This window comes from Mirounga angustirostris, unplaced genomic scaffold (genome assembly GCF_029215605.1).
Source record: "Mirounga angustirostris isolate CCGP_5_RB_7025 unplaced genomic scaffold, mMirAng1.0.hap1 SCAF_4, whole genome shotgun sequence".
In the NCBI taxonomy this organism is placed as follows: domain Eukaryota; kingdom Metazoa; phylum Chordata; class Mammalia; order Carnivora; family Phocidae; genus Mirounga; species Mirounga angustirostris.
Window position 1 is genome coordinate 186,200,542 of NW_026991712.1, and position 21,988 is coordinate 186,222,529.

The following is a 21,988-nucleotide window of genomic DNA, read 5'->3' on the forward strand; positions in this document are numbered from 1 at the left end:
GATCGTATGGTAGCCCAAACACCATCAGTGCCACTGAGGCTGGGTATGGACCTGGGGTGTTCTAAAGGACGTAACCTGGGGAGCCAATGCCCTTTGGGCCCCTGCTGAGAGAGCACACAGGCAGGAGCCCAGGGACCGCACAGGAGCCTGGCTCTGCAGGTGGATGCTTTTCCAAGCAACAATCAGGAGGGCAGATGGGGCTCCCCACACGCAGGTCCCCCAGCCCTGCAATGTGTTAGCAGAGTGGGAGCTTGCTCTTGGCACTGGAAGGGGGATGGCGTTTTTGAGGGGGAGGAGAAGTTGCAGAGAAAGAAGAAGTCCTGAAACAACAGACAGTGGGACAGCTGTGGCCTGAACTTGGTGTTCTTACTCCTCGGGTGTGGATGTATTAATTTCCATAAATGCTAATACCCCATTTCCCCAAGAGCTATTACTTATGTCATCTCTCCTTGGATGCGGTTCAACACAGGACAAATGAAAGGGAGAGAAGACAGCCCCCACTGGCCGGTCCCCTGCTCCCCATCCCTGTTCTCTACCAGGCAACGCAGGTCTGTTTCCTAAGGTGGCCACGGTAACCAACTGCCAGGTCAAGACCCCCAGCCTTCAGCCCCACAGCCGAGTCCTGTCATGCCAGGAAGCAAAGAAAGTTACCAACCCCAAAAATGCTGAATCACAAAGTGAGGTTGAGCAGGAAAGTGGGGGTGGGGTGGGGAGGGTGATGGTGGCCAGGAAGGAAGGCAGGAAAGGGTGCTAAGGGGCTTCCCACCTGGAGCTCCCCAGGATGCTCTAGGCAAAACGCAGTCCCCTCCAGGATCCCCCAGGACAAAGGGCAGGAGGAGCGGAGCCAGGGTGCGCCTGGGTGGGAGGGTGGCAAGGTGGGCAGGTACATGGGCTGCTGCCGCCGCAGCTGCTGGGTCCCTGCGTCCTGTAGGAGCAGCAGCAGGTAGGGAGGTAGGGAGAGAAGAGAAGCTGAAAACGGGGAAGGGGCACAGGGACGGGGGCTGGGTGGGGTTGGCTGTGTAGGTAGCCAGAGGAACTGGTGCAGGAAGGGAGTGCCAAGGTCCTGGGGATCTGCAAGGTGGAGGGAGAGCGTCCAGAGGAGGAGACAGGGGCTGGGAACAGAATGGATGGGAGGATGGGGACAGGGATCAGGAGCGAGAGGCAGGATGAGCCTTTGGGAGCAACAAGGAGGCGAGATGGGGAGGTCCGTGACCAGGCGCGCTCGGATGGGGCTGCGCAGAGGCCGGGAGAGGGGATGGGAAGGGGGGATGGGGGCAGGCGGAGGCGAGGCTGCGGGAAGGGGAGGTGGCAGAGATGGGGATGAAAGCACCGGGACGAGGGGAGGGATGAAGTTTGGGGCAGGGGTCGGGCGGGATGGGGCAAGGGAGATGATGGAGAAAGAGGTGAACCGGCTGGAGAGGAGGTGAGGACGGAGGCGGGCGCGGGGACGCGCGGTGGAAGAGGAGATGGAGAATCAGCGCGGGCCTCGCGGGTGCCCGCCGCCGCTCTCTCGGCGCACGGCGGTGGACAGCGCGGCCCGCCGGGGTCCCCCAGCACTTACCTGGGGGGCTCCAGCTCCGAATCCTGCGCCCCGCTCCGGATCTTCCTTCCCGCCCTGCCCCGGCGACTTTAGCGCCCCCGAATCCCGCTCGCTCGGCCAGGTTCCGCCTGCAGCATCTTCACCTCGTGGGACGCCCGGGGCCACGCCTCTACTAGCTTCTCATTGGTTGTCCTTCACGCCAGTCATATTCCAATTGGCTGAGGGGTCGCCGGCCATGCAAATCAGGACGGGCCCGCCGCCGCGCCGATTGGCCGGCGCTCCCGGAGCGGAGCCTCGGGGCTTGGGCTCCGATTGGTCCCGAGGCCCTGCCAACGACGCCGACGCGGGGCGGGTTCCCGGCCCGGACGCGCGGCGCGCCGACCGCCGAGGCTCCTCCCGCTGTGGCGGTGGACGCGGCGACCCTCGGCCCGTCCTCAGCCCGCTAGGCCTGGGGCTCCGGCGGGTACCGGGAGGCCGGCGGGGCTCTGGGTCCGTCGTGGGGGCGCGTCCTCGACAGCGTGAGCCTCGGCGGCCGGAGCGCGGCCGCGGCGGGCCCGTCTCCTAGGTAACGCTGCCCGCGGCGGGCGGAACCATGCCGGCTGGCGCCGCGGGGGAGGTTGGACGCGGCCTGGAGCTCGGGGCGGCCGAGGCGGCCGGGGCTCCCCGGGCCCGGGGTGGGGGTGCTCCGTGCGGCTCTCCGCGGGGACCCGGTGCCCGCGTCATTCGCATCCCGCCCCGGTCTTGACACTCGGTGCGGCCCGGGGTTCCCGTGGGCGTCGGGGGTCCTTGGGGCTCAGCGTGCGCCTTCTGCCCTTGACCCCGCGCCCCTCTGCTGCCGCTCGGCTTCAGAAGAGCGCGGTGCGGACGGCCTGGGCTTTGCTGAGACCCTGACATTGGCCCTCCGCACTCGGCGTCCCGCAGCCTTTCCTGGGCCAGACGCCAGTGGGGGACCCCTGCAGGGTGGGGGCCTGTGCCCCGGCTGCGTCCTCATCTCCGGCCGGTGCCTGTTTCCTGCTGGCGCTTCCCAGAGCCGCCGCCCAGCGAAGACTGCGAGACTCTGGCTCTTGCAGGAGGCTCTGTACGCCCTGCCGGTCCTGCCGGCCTCTGACCGCCCCTGGATCCACTCCCGCCTTCCCCCCGCTGTCCGTCTCGCTGGCTTCCTGACGGGCTTAGAGCTGGCCACCTGGGCCCTTCCCGCAGCTTGGATGCTTGCTCTCCTAAGCGTTCATTCCGACTCAGAGGCCCCACCTGTGCGCGTCTCCAGGGCCCGTCTCCGTACAAGACTGCTGCGTTCTCAGACGCGCTCCTGTCTTAAGTGTTGCTATGTCCTCTGATCGTGCCTAGCGGTCTCCGCTTCCAACCCAGTCTCCGTCCCAGCTCACTGCACGCTCCACACCTTTCTGTCTTTTTCATAGATCACACCATGGCTTCCTTGTGTGCTAACTTACATCCTGTCTTTCTGCCTCACACCAGATACATTCCATGAGGGCAGGGAGCTTGTCTGCTATATTCAGGACGGTTTCTCCAGTACCTGGCACCTGGTACGTATGCAAAGAGGACTGCTTGAGTGAGGGAATTCTAGGCAGCGCTTGATTAGATCTCCACTTACTCCCAAAAAAGCTTCCCAAAGCCTTTCCCAGATCTTGTTCACTGCTTGGAAGGAAGCCTCCCCCTGCTTGCACAGCTTCTCGGCTCCTGCCCCCCTCTTTCTCTAGGGAACCACCGTTGGCGAGATTTCATCCTGGCTTACCTCTTCCGTGCTGGAGTTCCCTGTTCTCTGCCCCCCGGGCCCAAGGAGACTGAATTCGGCTTGTCTCCTATGTGCTGCTCACACTCGCTCTCTTGTCTTTCCCCCACTGGAAAGACCTGGTATTTGGCAATCTCCATCATTGTGTGCACTGGAACACAGGAGGTGTGCAGAGCAGAGCCCTCTGGGAGACTTCATAGTCCCCTCATCCTGTAGATGAGACACAGATGCAGGGAGGGCAAGAGACTCCCCTGAAGTCTGAGGGCAGCGGAGGTTAGCCGGGGCTCCTCAGCCTGTGTCTTACCATAGGCTCCGGGGCCTCTCCTGGCTTTGATTGTAACGGCTTTGGGGCCGGTCGTGACCAGCTGTGTGACTTTGGCCTGGCCGTTTAACCCGAGTCTCACTGTCCTTATCTGTGATACTTACCTACACAGTTGTTGGAATAATACACATGAAAAGGTCTGTGACTGCCCGGCTCACAGTAGGCACTCGGTGAAACCTGGTGCATTTCCTTGTGTTGTTTCTCCCCTGGAGAGCCCTTTTTGTGGGCTCAAAGCATGGAGCCCTCCCTGTTTTCTCTTTATTGTTCATCTAGCCCCAAAGGTCCTGTCTTCCCTCCATAGCATTCTTAAGTTCTCCACAGTGTAATTTAATTATTTACTTAATCGTTAAAAAGATTTTCGCTGAGGACCCAGCCCTGACCTCACTGAGCTCAGTCTTGCAGGACAAGAGAAACATGGAGACTGAGGAAGCATGGTGACTTTCTGTGACAGGATCCCTTGTGGGGGAGCAACCGGTGGGGGTTGGGAGTGCCCACCCTGAGGAAGGGGCATTTGATCTGACTCCTAGAGGATGAGTGGGAATTTTCCGGGGGGGGGGGGGTCGTGTGTGTGCTGAGGGGAACCGAGAGGGCATGGTGTCCGGGAGGAATTGTAGCTAGGGCAGAGTGGGGGCAGAGTGGCTGTAGAGAGGAAGGAGGGTCGGGTGGCAGTCAGGTGGGGGTTGGGAGGAAGGGAAGGGAAGGGCAGAGCTCTGTGCCCATCTGTGGGAACCCCCAAGAGCCTGTGTCTCAGGTGCCCTCTCCCTCCATCGCCCACTCAGATTGTTGCTGCCTGCCTCTGTGTGCCCGGCTCACTGTTTCTCGGTTGGGTGGCTGTCCTTTTCAGAAGGGATGCCTTTCCTCCCAGTGCCTCCTGCTGGTACAGACTGGGGCAGTCCCATGCATGTGTTTCCTCTGCCCGATGGACTAGAACGGAAGTGTTCTTTGGCATCTGCCGGCCAAGTGTGGTAGCCAGGGGGAGGGAAGGAGGTGCTGGGTCAGGAATCTGGGGCAAGTGAGCAAAGCCTGCAAAGAAAGTGCCGTCCTCGCGCTGGGAAAACACTGCGGGCAGCATGCAGGGGCCCCTTCCAAGGGTGACACTGCCCCCGTGCTCCTGAGGCACAAAGGACTTCCTACACGGGAAGTTTCAGTCCTTTTTTTTTTTTTTTTTTTAAAGATTTTATTTATTTGAGAGAGTGTGTGAGCGAGAGAGCACAAGCAGGGGGAGCAGCAGAGGGAGAGGGAGAAGCTCTCTTCTCTTATTTATTTATTTAGAGAGATCGCTAGCACGGGGGGAGGGGCAGAGAGGGAGAGAGAGAGAGAACCTCAAGCAGACTACCCACTGAGTGTGGAGTGTCCTCCTCTCCAGGACCTGGAGATCGTGACCTGAGTGGAAGGCAGATGCTTAACTGACTGAGCCACCCAGGTGCCCCAGGAAGTTTCAGTCCTTAATGGCCTCACTTTGTATGAAATAATGTCCCCATTTTGTAATGAAGGTCAACAGGAAAACAACATTTCTCTTAAAAAATGCTTGGGAGTCAACTTTATTGAACCTTCAATTTGATTTTATGAAAATTTATTGAGTTCTGATGGTGAGACAGTACCAAGGACACAGGAACATAGATCCCCTTATGCAAGTGGTTGGCCAGTGGGCAGGTCCGTACAGGGCAGGTGGCAAGTGCTGTGACCACGGGAAGCTCAGGGGCCAGGTGGGCCCAGCAGCTGGCCCCCCCCGAGCCTCCAAGATGCTCTGCTGGGCAGGCGGCCCTCCTGCTGGCTATCAGGCCTCTGCTGCTTACAAGTGGTAGACAGCTGTGTGAGTGTCCTATGGCTTTTGTAACAATACCACAGCCTGGGTGGCTCAAGACAACACAGATTTATCCTCTTTCAGTTCTGGAGGTCGGAAGTCCAAAATCAGTATCACTGGGCTAAAGTCAAGGTGTGGGAGGGTGTATTCCTCCTGGAGGCTCCAGGGGAGAATCTGTTTCCTTGCCTTTTCTAGCTGGTCCTTGGCTTGTGGCCCCTCCCTCCTTCACTTCTCTGTCTGCTTTGTGGTCACCTGACCTTTTCTCTGACCTTCCTGCCTCCCTCTTCTAAGGACCCTTGTGACTGCCTCAGGCCCATCTATGTAATTCAGGGTACTTTCCCCCACCTTCACTTAATCATGCTCCCAGAGTCCCTTTGCTATGTGAGGTCACACATTCACAGGTTCTGGGGATTAGGACAGAGACATTTGGGGGCCATTATTTAGCCACCATGGAAAGCCTCCAAGGGCTTTTCTTGGCTCCTGCAACTCCATTCCAGTGGGAGTAGGGGCTGCCTTCCATCAGGCTGTCTCCACCTAGAGGTCTGGGTTCTGGTGGCAGGACTCCCCACCAATCTCCACCAGTCTCCCTGGCGCTGGCTTTGACCTCAGGCTCTCCCTGGAGTGGCAGGGTAGCCCATGGGGCTTCAGGCTGGCCTGCGCAGCAGCTGCCCTCTGAGCAGAGACGGCCTCTCCAGGAGGAACTGTGGCTGGAGTCCTGGGGAAGATGATTGGTACAGTGTGGGTCACATGTTCGTCTTTGAGCCCATCACTAAAGTGCCCGGCCCTAAATTGTGGGCAGCACGTGGGATTGTGGGGTGTCATTGCTTAAAACAAGGGATATTGCGCAGAGAAAAGTGACTCAGAACAAAAAACGCAACGCGTGTGTGCCTCAGTGCTCATGTGGGGACAGTCCAGATCTGGATGCTGCAGCGAAGGCCTGCCTGCAGGGGCTGTGGGGTGGGGGGCACTCCAGTGGGGGCAGGGCTTTGTGCCTAGGCCTGCTGGGTGTGGGGGAGCTTTCCAGGCCAATCATGCCCACGCTCTAGAGGCTCCCTCCATTCCCCACACGCCTGCAAGGGTGGAGGGTGGCCTGGCTACACAAAGCCCTCATCTTTTGGGTCCTGGTAGAATAGGCTTTCTCAGACTTTGTGGCCTCGTACCCCTTTACACTTTTTTTTTTTTAATTTTAATTTTAATTTTTTTAGAGATTTTTTTTTTTTTTTATCTGAGAGAGAGAATGGGAGACAGAGAGCATGAGAGGGGGAGGATCAGAGGGAGAAGCAGACTCCCCGCCGAGCAGGGAGTCCGATGCAGGACTCGATCCCAGGACTCCAGGATCATGACCTGAGCCGAAGGCAGTCGCTTAACCAACTGAGCCACCCAGGCGCCCCCCCTTACACTTTAAAAAATTGTTGAGGACTCCAAAGACTTTTTGTTTGATTATATCTACTAGTGTTTATTGGAAATGAAATCTGAGAAATGTTAACGTTATTGCTTATGTAGAGATAACAATAGACCTGTTACATGTTAGCATAAAATGTATTTTTTTATGAAAACCAGTTGTTTTCTAGAACAAAAAATTACCAGGAAGAGGGGTGGTTTTGCATTTTTGTAAGTTTTTGTAGCGTCTGGCATAGTAGACAGCTGGGTATCATATAGGTTTCTGGTTTTTTTTTATGATTTATTTATTTAGAGAGATCGCTAGCATGGGGGGAGGGGCAGAGAGGGAGAGAGAGAGAGAACCTCAAGCAGACTACCCACTGAGTGTGGAGCCTGACTTGGGGCTCTATTCCATGACCCTAAGATCATGACCTGAGCCAAAACCAAGAGTCGAAGGCTTAACCGACTGAGCTACCCAGGCCCCCCTAGGCTTCTGTTTCTAGCCTGTTGAGAAAGTTGTTTTAGTTGAAGTATTTGAAAGAAACTTGGCCTCACCCAGAGAAGGGAGGAGTGTCCTAGGTAATTGTGGATGTTCTCCTCTGGTACTTCACCCCAACTCCACAATGGTGGTTTCCTAAAGGTTTGTGCAATGTGGAGTTGGGCACCCTGCCTGTGAACTTTGCACGCTCTAGTACATTAAAGTCCTTCGGTCGGTCCTGCATTTGGGATGGATCTTTCACTCACGCAGAGTTTTATATTGTGATGCACTGCTCACCTGGAAAATACTGCTTCTAAGGTATGCTGATCTTCCAAATAGTGCACATTTAATCCTACAATTTCAAAAGATGACTTCTGTCGCCGTCCCCATCCATCTCGTCAGGACCGTCTTTAAGGAGGAAGCTGTCAGATTCACAGTGGAAGATACAGATTCTCCCAATTCTAATTTTTGCCTGCAAGCCCAACTCTTATTACCAGTTTTCCTTGAAGTGACAGACTCGTTTAGTTCACATTTGGGAGGCTGCAAAGTGCCCGAGTTTGAATAAGCACGGTCCCTCTCTCAGTGGCTCTTTTAGTGAAGATGGTATTGCCGGACGACAGGAGCAGTGGGTCCGTGCTGTGTATTTCCCTTCTCATCACAGAGTGTTAAAAGTGTCTGTACTCAAGGGTCAGGATGTAATAAAATTCTTAGTTTTCACAGTGTCACAGAGGACATTCCTAAGTGAAGCTGCCCTGCCTTTTGCTATGAGTGAAGAACGCACCGCGGCCCGAGGGTTTGGTGCGCCTGCCTTGGGGCTCAGGGAGGCCGCTGTGCCCACACTTGCCTTTGCTTTACCAGCGCAAATGTCCACACAGTGAAGAAGGCAAACGGCATCTGACTGTTATGGAACTAGCTTTGACCTTGTGGAGCCCTTGACCACCCCAGGGAACTCTGGGGTCTAGGGACCCCATTTAAAGAACCACCGTCTTGGGAGATGAAATCCACTGCCCTATCTTGCGTGTCATTTTAGTGTACAGAATTCAGCCTCTTACCAAAGCCAAGAGCTTAAGATTCTGTGTCAGCTGAAAAGCGGCTAGAGAATAGAGAAGGTTCAGATCTCTGTCTGGCTAGAAGGCGGATCACATCCTTAGTGAGCCAGGTCACCCAGAAGCCATAACACTCAAAATCTATCCCAGACCGGCTTTGGCAACAAGAGACTGTCCATGTAGCTGAACCGTCCTGGGTGGCTTTAGGGTTTCCTTGAGCCAGGGCTCTCACCGTGACACCGAGACCCACTGGCCCTTGCTTTTGCTTTTGCTCTGCTTGCTTTTCCTGTGTGTCTCAAGGAAGCTGCTCCCACGGTGGCTCCTGACAACTTCATACTGATGACCTTTCTGCTCCAAGGGCTGCAGAAAAGAGTATTTCCTTCTCTCAGCAGAGCCAGCAGAAGCTGTGAGATGTGTATCTCCTTGGTTCTGATTGGGTCATGCTTCCTAGTCCCTTCTAAGATAGCCTTAGTCCCCAAGGCCTGGCACTGTTGTGTGGTGCTCAGCCTGCACAGCTGTACAAAGCAGCCTTGCATGTGCGTGTCTCTGTGCCAGTTATGGAGGCCAGCACAGTCGTGCTGTTGTTGGCTCCTGAGAGCAGGGACAGAGAGGGGATCTGGAGCAAGCGGGGCATGTTTGCCAGGAGAAGGCGGCTCAGGTACCAGTCTGTTGCACTGGGGTTTGGAGGGAGGAATTGCGAAGTGTGGTTTTTGGGGATGGTGGTTCCTCTGGGATGCAAGGGGAGGCAGGAAACTTTCAGAATCCCTCTGAGCACAATGGCCCTTACAACTCCTTTATTTATTCGAACACAAATTGTACAGGTAATCCTAGAGGCCCAGGTGACCCTCAGACTGGCAGAATGAATGACTGGCTCAGGATTTTGGACCAGAACGTGCTGGTCCCTCCCCACCCACAGAGAGCACGCCAGCCTTCGAAGGAATCGACAGCGTTTCAGTGTGTCCTGAAGTGTCTCGATGGGCCACTCATTAAGCAGGTAAGGAAATTTGCCATTTATTGTCCTATGCATGTTGCTACTGCTCTCAGCTGAGGGGATATTGATTTTCACTTATTTATTTAAGTCTTACCACTGTGCCCATTACCTTGGGCCTTGGCAGTGTTTGGAGGCAAAGTGGCTCATCAGCAAAGAGAATACACGATTCAGCGACTCGGTCAGCACTTCTGACACTGGGTAAAGGTTTCTTTCTGACCACAATAGAGCCATTTTAAAACCCAGGTAATCTGATTTCTTGTGTTATTTCTGAGCCAGGTTGTTTGCAGGAGGTGGGCCCGTGCACGACCCAAGACAGCCTGCTTGCAGCCTGGCGGTTAGAAGTGCAGGGGCAGAGCTCTGGGTATCGTGGCAGAAGCCATGTGCCTGGATGTACCACAGCCTTCTGCACACTCAGGCCCTTGCTCTGTGGCTCTGCACCCGTCTGTGTCCTTCAGGGGCAGGGAAACTGCTGGAGAAGCTGGTGCTTCTGCGCTGCCCACCGAGCACCCACGTAATCGGATGGTTCTAGTGAGACCCAGGGGGATGCATGAGAAGGATCCAGACCTGCCATTGGGAACATGTGACTTTTTGTAGGGTTTGGCTTGGCAAGGCTATGTCCTCTGCAGATGGTAGCGCGGTTCTCTGTGTGTTCACAGTTGTTGGGGTACTGGAGCTGTAAGAGCTCACTTCTGGGAAGCCACTCATACCCTACAGCGTTCACTTCCAAGCCCTCTGCTTCAGTGCCTGCCGTGCGCTGGCGCTGTTAGCCCCGTGGTGGCTGCCGGTCTTCCAGCTCTTACTGCCCAACACTTTCCCATTCAGTCTGCTGCCTCCTCGCAGCAGCCCTTGGAAGCGGGGGGCCTCGTGACTGCGTCTCACAGAAGAGGGGACAGTCTGGGAGAAGGGGCACGGGGTGCACTGCTCTAGGCGGCCACTGGGCTCCAGCCCGGGCAGACAACGATGGCAGCCTCCACCTTATAGGAGCTCACAGCTTAGCGGACAGCACCGTCGTCTCTCCTAGGAATTTTAGGAAGGAAATTTTATTTATTGTTCCATTTTATTTCATTTGTTTATTTGTATTTATTTGTTTTTTTTTTTTTAAGATTTTATTTATTTATTTGAGAGAGAAAGAATGAGACAGAGAGAGCATGAGAGGGGGGAGGGTCAGAGGGAGAAGCAGACTCCCCGCCGAGCGGGGAGTCCGATGCGGGACTCCATCTTAGGACTCCAGGATCATGACCTGAGCCGAAGGCAGCCGCTTAACCAACTGAGCCACCCAGGCGCCCATGTATTTATTTGTTTTTGAAAAGGTAATTATCATTGTTCAAAATTCACTAGGGTACGTGAGGAAAGTGTATCATTCCACGGAGTCCCTAAGGCACCAGCGTCCCACGCTAGACACAGCCAATGTGACCTGTTGTTTTGTATAACTTTCCAGAAACTCTAAGCAAATACAGCAGATGAATATACCTGTATTATTTTGCTTAAAAAAAAAACATTCATAGCAGTATGTCTTATAGATTGTTCATGTCATTACGTGAAGAATTTCATTCTCTCAAGACAACATAGTATTTCTCTGTTTGGATGAACCTGCATTTATTTATCAGACCCTGGTTGATGAACACAGATTTTTTTCCAGTCACTTGCTATTACAGACACAGCTACGGCAATTCACTTCATTTACACATATGTACACGTATGTCTGTAGAATAACTCCTACAAGTGGAATTCCCTGACTTGGAGTTATGTGTTAGACCCAGTTAGAGGCTGTTTATAAAACCCACTTTAGACAGAAAGACATGAACTGTAGTATGAAAGTAAGAGGATGGAGAAAAGATAGGCCCTGTAAACCCAGTGATAATCCGCTGTGTTGTGCTGATGTCAGTCGATTTCACGGTGAGGAGTATTACTAGAGATAAAGGGGCGTTTTGTAATGATGATGGGAATCCAGAAGATAGGCCAGTCCTAAATGTGCATGTACCTCTGTTGAGGTCTGCAAGACCACCCCCAGGTTCAGTGATTCACTGGGGAGACTCACATGACTCAGCATATAATCAGTCTCACAGGAAAGATTTACTACAGTGAAAGGACACAGAGTGAGATCAGCTGTGGGAAAGGCATATGGGGGGAAAGTGTGGGGGGAATAGGCACATGCTTCAGGGGTCCTCTGCTATTAGAGCCCACAGGACACATTCAGTTCCCCCAGCAACGAGTCGTGGCGATACGTGTGAAATGTTCCCAGCCAAGGAAGCTTGTTAGACACCCAGTGGCCATGTGGTTTTGAGGACTGGGCAGGTGGCTATCCTCTGCCTAGCATGTTCCCACGCTCCATACTCCCAGCAAGAAAGCAGGTGTTCGGCATAAACCAGTTTGTATAGTTTAGGCACAGGGTGCCAGTCAGTAGGGTGACGGGAACCCTCCTGAAAGCTAAGCCCAGCCTCCAGTCAAGGGCCAGCCTCGTATACTGGCCTTTCAAAGCATAACAGTTGGGCCAGCTGTGATCGCTCTTCCGTGCACAGTACCCAGTAACAGCTTCCAAACACTTGAGGCAAAATTGTGTAGAACTAAAGGGAGCTCCGTTCACATTCACCATCACATTGGAGACTCTTAACCCTCCTCTCTCAATGATTGATAGAACACATAAACCAAAAAACCCATAAGGATTTGGAAGATCTAAACACCATCCCACCACCTTGACCTGATTGTCATCTCTAAAACACTATAACCAACAAATAGAATACAAGTTCTTCTCAAGTGCATGTGGAACATTCACAAAGACAGACTGTATGCTGGGCCATGAAAATAAGTCTCAATGGATTTAAAAGGATTGAGATTTATAAAGAGTATATATATATATATGTTCATTGACTCGTATGGTGTTAAATTAGAAATCAACAAGAAGATACCTAGAAAATCCTCAAATAGCAGGAAATTAACACACTACCAACTAACCCATGGGCCAAAGAACAATTCAAAGAGAAATTAGAAAATAATTTGAACCGAGTAATGGAAGAACATACAAAATTTACGGGATGCCAGTAATTTAGTCCTTAGAGCAAAACTTACAGCAAGAGGAGAAGAAAGGTATAAAATCAATGACCTCTGTGTCCTCTGTAAGAATCTACATGAGAAGAACAAGTTAAACCCAAAGAGAATAGAAGAAGGAAATGGTAGATTTCTGCTCATTTAGCAGAAATCAGTTAAGAAGGGGCAAATAATAGAGAAGATCAGCAAAGCTAGAATTTGGTTCTTTGAAAAGATTAATAAGATTGATAAACTCCTACAAGAATGATCATGTGAAAAGAGTGAGAAAACACCAATTGCCGATATTAGGAAGAAAAGAAGGAGCATTACTATATATCCTACAGGTGTTAAGAAGATAGTTGAGGGATATCATGAATAACTTGTGTGCCAACAAATTTGATAACTTAGTTGAAATGGACAAATTTCTTGAAAAGCACAACTTACCCAAAGTGACACTAATAGAAATGGAAAATAGAAAAAGTCCTGTGTTCATTAAAGAAATGGAACTCATAATTTAACAGCTTCCTACAAAGAAACTCCAGAGTTAGGTGACTTCATTGTTGGGTTTTATAAAGTATCAAAGGAAGAAATAATATGAATTTTAGATAAACTCTTTTAGAAAACAGAGGAGGAGAGAATGCTTCCCAGCTGTTTTTTTTTTTTTAATTTATTTATTTGACAGAGACAGAGACAGCGAGAGCAGGAACACAAGCAGGGGGAGTGGGAGAGGGAGAAGCAGGCTTCCCGCTGAGCAGGGAGCCCGATGTGGGACTCGATCCCAGGACCCTGGGACCATGACCTGAGCCGAAGGCAGTCACTTAACCAACTGAGCCACCCAGGCGCCCCCAGCTGTTTTTTTTTTTTGGGGGGGGGGTGGCTGCCATAACCGATAACTAGATCAGGCAAGGACATCACAAGAAAATTACATACTGACATCCCTTGTGAATATTAACACAAAAATCCTTAAAATATTAGGACATCAGATCTAGTGATAGACATAAAGGATCAGGTGGGGTTTAACACAGGAATCCAAACTTTTATAGGTTTTATAGCTGACTCTTGAACAACGTGGAGGTTAGTGGCACTGACCCCCCTCACGGTCAAAAATCCACATGTAACTTTTGACTTCCCCCAAACTTAACAAATAATAGCCTACTGTTGACCAGAAGCCTTCTCGAGAATGTAAACAGTTGATTTGCACGTATTTTGTATGCTATACGTATCGTGCACTGTGTTCTTAAAATAGAGTCAGCTAGAGGAAGGAAAGTTCTATTAAAATCGTGAGGAAGAGAAAACACATCTACAGTCTGGTACTGTGTTCGTCAAAACCAAACTAAACCACATATAAGTGGACCTTTGCAGTTCAAACTGTGGTGTTCAAGGGTCAGCTGTACATACAAGAATCAGTGAATAGATAGCATTTAAAAGAAGACCAAGTAGGAAGAAAAAAAAAAGACCAAGTAGGAAATGTGAAAAAGTGTAGTCTTAGAAAGTTTGTATGATGTTAGTTATTTTGAGACTTGACAGCTTTAGATGATTGCAAGCTTCCCTGTGAAAGGAATTGGCTAAAAATATTACATGATTTGAACGCAGGACACTTTCTTAATAGTTTTTGTATATCTTTTTGGCCATCCCATTTACCTATTTCATCGAGTTTAATTTTTACCATGAACATTGATTACACTTCTTTGCTTTGAGACGGCTATTCCAATTCAGTTTGATGTTTCCTGGGCACCATTGTATGGTTGGAGCTGTGTGGGGGGCACGGATGACTGTCCCATATTCTGTCTTCACGCAGCGGCAGAGACCATTTAGAAACTTACCTGAATAGAAATGGGTACAAAGTAGCATCAAGGTGGAGGAGTGGTTAGGGTCTGGCCCTCTGGGAAGAAGTCTAGGTCAGTAAGAAAGGTTTGGGACTTAGCAGGTCCTGGCTGGTGCTTACCTCTCTGAGAGCATAGTGGGAAGCAGGGACAGGACGAGGAGTGGGGAGGAGGAATAGGGATGAGGAGGAGGATAAAGAGGCTGATGGAGGCACCCTGGGCAGGACCAGCCGCAAGGGGAGGCCTAGGACCAGGCCCCCGGGGGGTGAGTGCCCCGAGTACCTCCATGGGTGAAGTCTAGCTCCAGGCCCTAAGGATGGAGCAGGGAAGAGAATATTCTGGGCTCTTGTCCTCCCAGAGCTCACACTCGTCTGGGGCTGGCAGGGAACTGGATGAACGCTGGGGAAATAGAAAGTAGGGTCAGAGGACGGGCATGGTCAGGGAAGGCAGGGGAGTGAGCCACAGGTGGGGGAGGTTCCTGAGAAGAGGCAGACTGGAGGGGTGTGGGTGGAGAGGCAGCCCGTGTGCAAGGCCCCGTGAGTCAAGGGACTCCCATAACTGTGATTGAAACTGGGTTTGGAGGCCTCCAGACCCGTCGGCTGTCTTCCCTGCCTCCATACCCGACACCACCTCGCTCCCAGCAGCCCCGGACAGAAAACATGCCATCATCCTTCACTAGGGAAGTGGGACTCCCAGCACAGGGCAAGGCCTGGGCACCCCGAAGTGGCCGGCCACCCCATCCGTCCTGCTTTGGTCCCTCACTTCCCACACCCAGCCCATCAGCCGCACCACCCCGCCACCTCCGTGGGCTAGCTGGAGGGGGTGTAACGGACAGAACAGTGTGAGCTGTGTGAAGTGCCCAAGCTGGGGACTTGTGAGAGGCCCCTGCTGAGTTACGTGGCACATGGGCCCCTTCCTCTTCCCCTCAGAGTTGCTGCAGTTACACAGGCGGGTATGGGATTTTGTTTGTATTTAGGGCCGGCGAGGGCAACATGGAGAAGACAGTTTGTTACCGGGCCCAAGAGGTGGGGGTATGCCAGGCCACACAGGGCCCCGTGGGGTGGCACCGGGGTTTCTTGGGAGGTGGAACATGGGAGACCATGGCCAAGAGCTGTCACTGTGGTTTTCGTGGGAAGGAACATGTAAGGCAGGCTGACCAGGTTTAGGATTGGCCGGTGTAAATAATCTTGGTGGCCTCTGAGAGAGCCAGATAGAGGGGCAGGTGGGAGTCTGGACTCTGGATTGGTTGGTTTGCATATCATAGATGTTCTGGGAGGCAGGTCATTTTGTCTGTCTAGGAATTAGCTGGCCCCAGGAGGGGCAGTCTTATGCTCATGTTTGTGCCTTGGGACTTCACTGCTCTGATTGGCCCAGAGAGGGCCAAGCACTCTGATGCATAAGCCTACCAAGACCAGTGGCCGTGGGAGAGAGGCAGTTCCCCCAAGGGATCTTGACACCTAAAGATGGATGCTAAGTGTGGGCCAGGTCTCCCAGGCTGGTCGGTCGGCACAGGGGATGGCTCCCGATGTCGAGCAGCCTTCAGAACCGGTACCCTCTGTCTCCTAGGGCAGGCTGGAGGTGCTTTCGGAGGTGGGCTGCCATCTGCGCATGTCTCTCTTTGATGTCACCTACCGGCACTTTTTCGGGAGGACGTGGAAGACCGCAGTGAGGCCGGCGGAGCAGCTCTCCAGGCAGCCGTCCAGGATCGTCTTTGATGAGGTGGGCCGTGGCGGCGGGGTGGGGGTGGGGGGGGGGCTGCTCTGTGGTCCAGAGCAGAGGTGCAGGGGATATGACCCGCGGTCACGACCCGTGCGTCTCAGACCCGGGGGACACCACAGAGCAGCAGAGGGGCTGTTGCAAAGCTTGTCTAGCACTGGGGCACTTTGTCTGCAGAGAAAACCTGCGTGGAAGCCCAGCGTCCCGGACAGACGAGAGCACGTGGCTCTCGAAACCGTAGGGCAGGAGTACTTGGGGGTCTTCTCGCCTTCAAGGAACCTTGAGGTTCTTGGAACGAAGTTAGGAAATTATCGATCTCATCTGGCTCCCCCGTTTCCCCTCACCTTCCTTGTCCCCCTTCTTTCATTTTGGCTTCTTTCTTTGTCTTAAAGATGAACAATTGAAACTTAGAAGGAAGGTGACTTGTCCAGGTAGCAGGTGGCAGAGCCTGGACTCGAACCCTGGCCTCCGCTTCCACCCTGGGTGGTTGCATTGGTATTGCTTCCTAACGCGGTTTGGCCCACTTGGTTGTGTCTGGCCGCATGCAGGTGGGCGTTTTCTGTCTTGGTTCAGCTGCACCAAGTACAAGCTCTGTTCAGCCCTGCAGCTGGGTGCCAGGGGGTGGTGGTGGGCCGCCTGGGCGTGGTACTTGCGGCACAGGACGGGGTGGGGGGGGGGACACGCCAAGGCAGGTGACAGAGTCATTGCAAGTTGTGGTAAGCTTTGGAAGGAGACCAGTGCGCTCTGTCCCCGGGGGAGAAGGGGGACCTGCCACGGGAACGCGAAGAAGGAGGGTCTCCCCTCGCAGCGAACACTGAAGCCGAACCTGGGAAGAGCTGCGAGCGGAGGCGCTGTGGGCTTGCACGTGCACAGGCTGGGCTTCTGAGCGCGGCGGGTCTGCTTGATTGACGGTCACAGGTCTGGAGAGGGCCGAGGCCCCGTTGACTTGGTCTTTCTCATGTGTAGAGTAGGGCTGGAGGGACAGGTCATGCTGTGAATAATGGAGGTGTCACTGCATGAGCCAGAGCCCAGCGTGGCCCTTTTCTGCTGGGGACTGTCCCGGCTCAGTCACGAAATGGCCGGGGGCCATGGAACCCATGCTGCTCTTTGCACTTGGCTGCCCCCCGGAGCTAAGACTGTGGTTGGGCGTGGAGTGATTCTCCTGGGAGCCCGGCCTTCATGGGTAGTGGAGGGTGCGCCTGCCCCCAGAGGCCAGGAAGGTCCGATGGAGCCTGCCTAAAACATGCGTCCTGGGGACAGAAGGTGCGTCTTGTGTTAAGGTTGTCTCACAGCACATGCCAATGCCCCTGGGAGGTCTCGGGCTGGCCACGCCGTGCGTGATCACGTGTGGGCCCCTGGGACTCCTCACAGGGCTCCGTGAGCACAGGTGATGCGTGGCCGTCGCACCCCTGATGCAGCAGGACGAGGCTCGCCAGGAGCGGCGGGGCCCTGGCCTGGCTGGTCACCTGGCCCGGGCTCAGCCTCTGCTGCCCTGGGGGGCGGCCTTCGAGGGCTGGGCTTCGGGCTTCTCTTTGCCATGTGTACAATCAGGCCCAGGGACGCCTGGTATGTGACAGTTTCTACAGTGAGTGCTGAAGTCCCCTAGTGGGGAGTCAGCCGTGGGCTGGCGTCGGCTCACAGCACATCTACGTGATTCCATCGCGCCACCTTCCTCCGGAGTCGGTATTATAGGTCCCTCCCTGAAGAGTGATCCAGCAGGTCAGGAGGCCAGGAGTGCCCGGAGCTCCGTGGCCTGCGCCTGCCAGCGTCTGCTCCGGGACCCTGCACGCTCCGATTGGAAGAGTCTCGAGAGTCGAGGGATGGAGGCGTGCGCTGAAATTGGCACCGGAGTGCTTTGCAGTTTTGGTTTTGGAATGAGTCCCTCTTCCGTGTCCTCCCCTCAGTCCACCTTTCCGTGGCCCGCGGTGAGTGGTGGGATGTCCCACAGGCCGTGCTCTGCCTGGAGTGGCTCGGCTCTGGTGACCCTGCGGAACTGGCCTGCTCCTCCTGGACTTGTCCAGGCGTAACGTTCCTACCCCCTGAGACCTCCGCTCTACGCCGGTTGTGGGACTGGGACACTTCAGATGTCAGCTGGTCCTGAGCCCTCCTGGCTCACAGCTCAGGGCCACGTCACGAGTCGGGGGAGCCGAGCGCCACTCCTGCTCAGCCTCAGCTGCCCTCACACTTCGTCTTCTGCTGAGCTGGGCATGGCGACAGGGGATGGCGGGTTAGTGAGGCCCACAGTGTTTAACGTTTCTGGAAGATTCTGCACCCTTCAGCCCTGGAGTTGCTGAAGCGGAGCCTGCAGCAGGGCCAGTGGGCGGAACCGAGTGACGGGCTTGCTCGGGAAGCTGCTGGGGTCCAGCTGCTATGCCCAAGGCGGACAGCAGAGGCCAGTGGCGCCCCAGGAATGCGCTCCAGCCGGCGGCCGCGCCCTTCAGCAGCGTCCTCTGGGCCCAGCACTTCCTCTCATTTCCTCGATGCTCCCAATACAGGGAAAATAGGTGTCTTTCCAGCTTAGTTAATGAAAGAGCATCCCGTGTGCGGCATGTGCATATGTCCGTGTGTCCGTGCACACAGGCCGTTGGAACGCAGAGCGTTCCCGTGGCGGCCCTGACACACGGGAGGGACATAAGTACACTGTGCCCTGGTTTGAGGGGACTCTGAAACTCGGTGATCTTTTTCTGGTCTTGCTAAGTGCCTGTGTTTTCTGGTTTTACTGCTCAGTGGTGGCATGGGGGAAATCTGATTGGAGGTGGGCAGGCCGCCAGTAGCAGGGGACCATCTTTGGAATCATCGTGGCTGTCCAGTCCCAGCGTGGATTAGTGACCCAAGCTCAGGTGCTCAGGGTTTTTCCTGAGTCGCCAGTGTCCTGTTTAGCCCCGATTTTATTACTTGGCAAACAATGTCCTGGAAAAAGACCTTGAAAAAGGAAATCTTGCCTTGAACCCGAGCTGGTGTTTCCAAGAATGATGAATTCCTGCCCCCTCGGCCTCCCTCCTCAGGCTCCGCCCTCGGACTTGGGCTGCCCCCCTCGGACTCGGCCTCCCGGGCGCTGCCTGATGGAGCCTCTCGGCTTAGAGACCAGAGTGCTGAGCCGCCCTTCCAGACCATCCTCGTGTAGAGGAATTGCCTTTCACTTTTGCTGAGATGGTTAATAATTTGTTCAACCTCTCAAAAAGTATCTTTAGAAAAATAATCTGGGAAGCCAAAGTACCATGCAGTTTCTACATTTTCTTTCTGAGATGGACATAATTCTTTAAATTCTACCCTTAACTAACCATGTGCAGGCTTCCCATGACAGTCTCACTTTCCCTCCTCCTCCTAATTTATGGGAGTGAGTGTGCAGGAGTGCTAGGGCTTGTCCACACACGACCGCCATGCAGATGGGACTTGCTCCCACCCCGGGTTTGCCTCAGCCCGGGTGTTGCCAGAGGAGCAGGGGAACCAGCCGTCTGAGCTCGAGATAACAGCTAACTGTGTTGCTTCTGCTTCCCTTAACCAACACCACGAGAAGATGCTCTTGAACGTTCTCATCCATCAGAGTAAAGAGAGCCATGTCATTCTCTCTTTAAAAGTGCATGCTGTCAAGGAATATCAATGTAATCCCAAGGAAACTCTGGAAGCTCTTCTAAGTGACTTGATTAATCCCCTGCTTCTGGAACGTGCGCTGGTCCTCTCCTCCCACAGCCGCGCTGCCTCTGACGGGTCGTCTGGGCTGCTCCCCAGTGTACATGACCACGGCAGGAGCCGGAGGGCAGCGTCCTTCTCTCGGGTGCCGACTGTGGAGAGTCTCCCTCTGCGGAGGGCCCCATCCTCTCCGGCTCTACAGAAAGCACCCCAGGGACTAGGAGCCAGAAGTGGGGGGATGACTGCTCTCCAGGATGCTTCTAGTATTGGGCCTTCATTGCATGGAGATTTAACTACCTGCCATGGGGAACGATAGAAAGCTTTAAATTTGTCAACTTGTGTTGTTTGTTTGTAATAGTATATACTGTGGGGTATTTGAGGTTGCTTTTCTGAGTAAGCTAAGGAAGTGTCCTTTAGGCTGGAGTGGGACTGGCTCAGGCCCTGAGTGTGGGAGTCGATGGAGGTGGGCTCTCACTTATTCCTGTGGGGTTTTAGGCCAGTGACCCAAACTCTTGACTCTGATTCATCATCTGGGCGTGAGAGATAACGCCGTGCATGTCATAAGGTTACATCACTGCTAAATAATATGTCTTCATGAACAGACACCGTGTAAGCAGTGGGCATCCATTCAGCAAGCACATGGTGCCAGGCTCTGTTTAGGAGCTGGACACAGCAGGACGGAGAAGGCAGCATGTCACCCCGTCAGCCGGGGCTGAAGTTTACGTTGTCACTCTGGACAGTGCTTCTCAGCCTCGGCTTGCTGACATTTGGGGCTGGACACGTCTCCTGGTGGGTCTGGATCCTCGTGTGTTGTTTGCTGTGGGTAATGGTGGGCTCTGTCCTGGGTGAACAAAAGTTTTTGACTTTGGAACTGGAGACTTTGCCTTTCCCAGCAGAGAGTTTCATGTAGCCGAGTTCCCCATGCTTGGAGCGTTCAGTCTTAGGGTGGGAAGTGTACGGGAAGCCATCCGAGCCTCAAGGGGGAGGCTGCAGGAAGTGTTTGTAAGTTATCTGCCTTCCTGAAGATATTTTATTAAAGGCTGATTTAAAAAGAATTATTTGGAAGGCACTGTTGTAATCTCCGCTCTGCTCTTCCCTGGCTGTGCCTCCCAGCCTTCTGCTTGGGACTGAAGGGGGCAGGTTGGGTGGCGGTGCCGTTGGGGACGCATGGCTGCAACGTCCCCAGGGAGGCACATCACCAGAGGCCCAATTTCAATTCTGTCATGTGGGTGAGAAATGGGGACCTCGCCCCGAGGCAAAATGGTGTCTGTGTTTTTGAAGATGAAGGCATTAAGACAGGAGCATTTCCATGATTTATTAATCTGTTTATCCTGTCAGGGAGGAAACCTGTCAAATGTGGATGAGTGGGATGTGACTGGGGTGAACGCGGGCCCCCCTCTTTGGTCTTGAGAGGCCCTCTCTTGCAGGTAATTTGATGGGCTTGACTCAAACTTTTAATCATGCAATTTCAGTTGATGCATAGGATTTTCCTCTCAAAGCTTGCTGCACGGTGCTAATTAAACGTCCTTAGTCTGAAGGGCTTGTTTGCGGTTCTTGCTCAGCTGAGTGCTGGTGGGGTGTGTGGCGGGCACCGCGCCTAGGTATGGGTGAACCGGGCTGGCCCGGCTTTGCCCTCCTGGGGACAGTCCCCGCAAGGCGACCAGGGGATTAAAGCTCGTTAAAAACCAAAAATCAACTGAGTAAATTTGAAGATCTAATTGGCTTTATCCACGACTCATGAATTGGGCAGAATCCCATCTAGCAAATAGAAAGGAGCTCCGGCGAGCTGGACAGAGTGAAGGGCTTTTATAGACAGAGGGGTGGGAAGAAGTTTCTGGCAAAGAGAAACTTTTCAGGCAAGGTGACCTTCCTGGGGGTGGGAGGCGGGAGGGGTCATCCAAGGAGATTGCCTCACTGGCGCTGACCAGGGGATTCCGGATCTGCACGCTAAAGGCTGCGTGCCTGGGACAGGTGGAAAGGGCAGTTGGGTCAGGCGTCCTTGGTTTGCTGACTGGGGCTTAGCACAGGTGGGGCCTGCTGGGTTGTTTTCTAACCAGCCGCAGAGCTGCCTGGGGCTCTCACCCCTGGGAGGCTTTTACTTCCTTCCACATGCTTCTGGTCAGTCCTGAGCAGGGTTTGTGTTTTATGCCTGCCTAATCTAGCCTTTACCTTTTAACTCTGAAATTGAGGGTGGGATTGTGTTTTCAGGTTCCTTAGAAATTCTTCGGCACGGTGCTGTTCCCACACTGAAGGGTCCGTAAATTACGTTTGGAAAAGAGCACGTGCCCTTCACGGTAACACCCATCAGACCTCGGGTCGTGGTCAGGATGCTGCACTTCCAGCCGCCGACCCTCCTGGTTGAAGATGGAGTCTTTGCAGACAACAATGGGGCTCTGCTCTTGTTGATTTGGTCTCAGAACAGTTGTTTTCGGGGGTAAACGGGAGGGAGAGGGGGCAGCCATAGATCTGAACTCGGGACATGCCGAA

At 53.8% G+C, this 21,988-nt stretch overlaps 2 protein-coding genes across 14 annotated transcripts in view; one reads left to right on the top strand and one right to left on the bottom strand.

The window, feature by feature from the left end:
* Window positions 1-1,700, bottom strand: part of KCNAB2 (potassium voltage-gated channel subfamily A regulatory beta subunit 2) — an 84,993-nt gene extending 83,293 nt beyond the window's left edge. For both annotated transcript variants that reach the window (XM_045898838.2, XM_045898839.2), the window contains exon 1: window positions 1,562-1,700. The gene's annotated coding sequence lies outside the window, so the exon portion shown is untranslated. The remainder of the gene's footprint in view (window positions 1-1,561) is intronic.
* Window positions 1,701-1,902: 202 nt separating this feature from the next.
* Window positions 1,903-21,988, top strand: part of NPHP4 (nephrocystin 4) — a 115,632-nt gene continuing 95,546 nt past the window's right edge. For 5 of the 12 annotated variants that reach the window (XM_064590043.1, XM_064590047.1, XM_064590046.1 and 2 more), the window contains exons 1-3: window positions 1,903-2,105; window positions 9,139-9,311; window positions 15,722-15,874. In XM_064590043.1, coding sequence (XP_064446113.1) covers window positions 9,177-9,311; window positions 15,722-15,874 — 288 coding nt within the window. In that variant the 5' untranslated portion in view covers window positions 1,903-2,105; window positions 9,139-9,176. Of the gene's footprint in view, window positions 2,106-3,013; window positions 3,082-9,138; window positions 9,312-15,721; window positions 15,875-21,988 lie in introns of those variants that run through there. The other 7 variants (XM_064590049.1, XM_064590050.1, XM_064590048.1 and 4 more) reach the window with 4 other exon arrangements.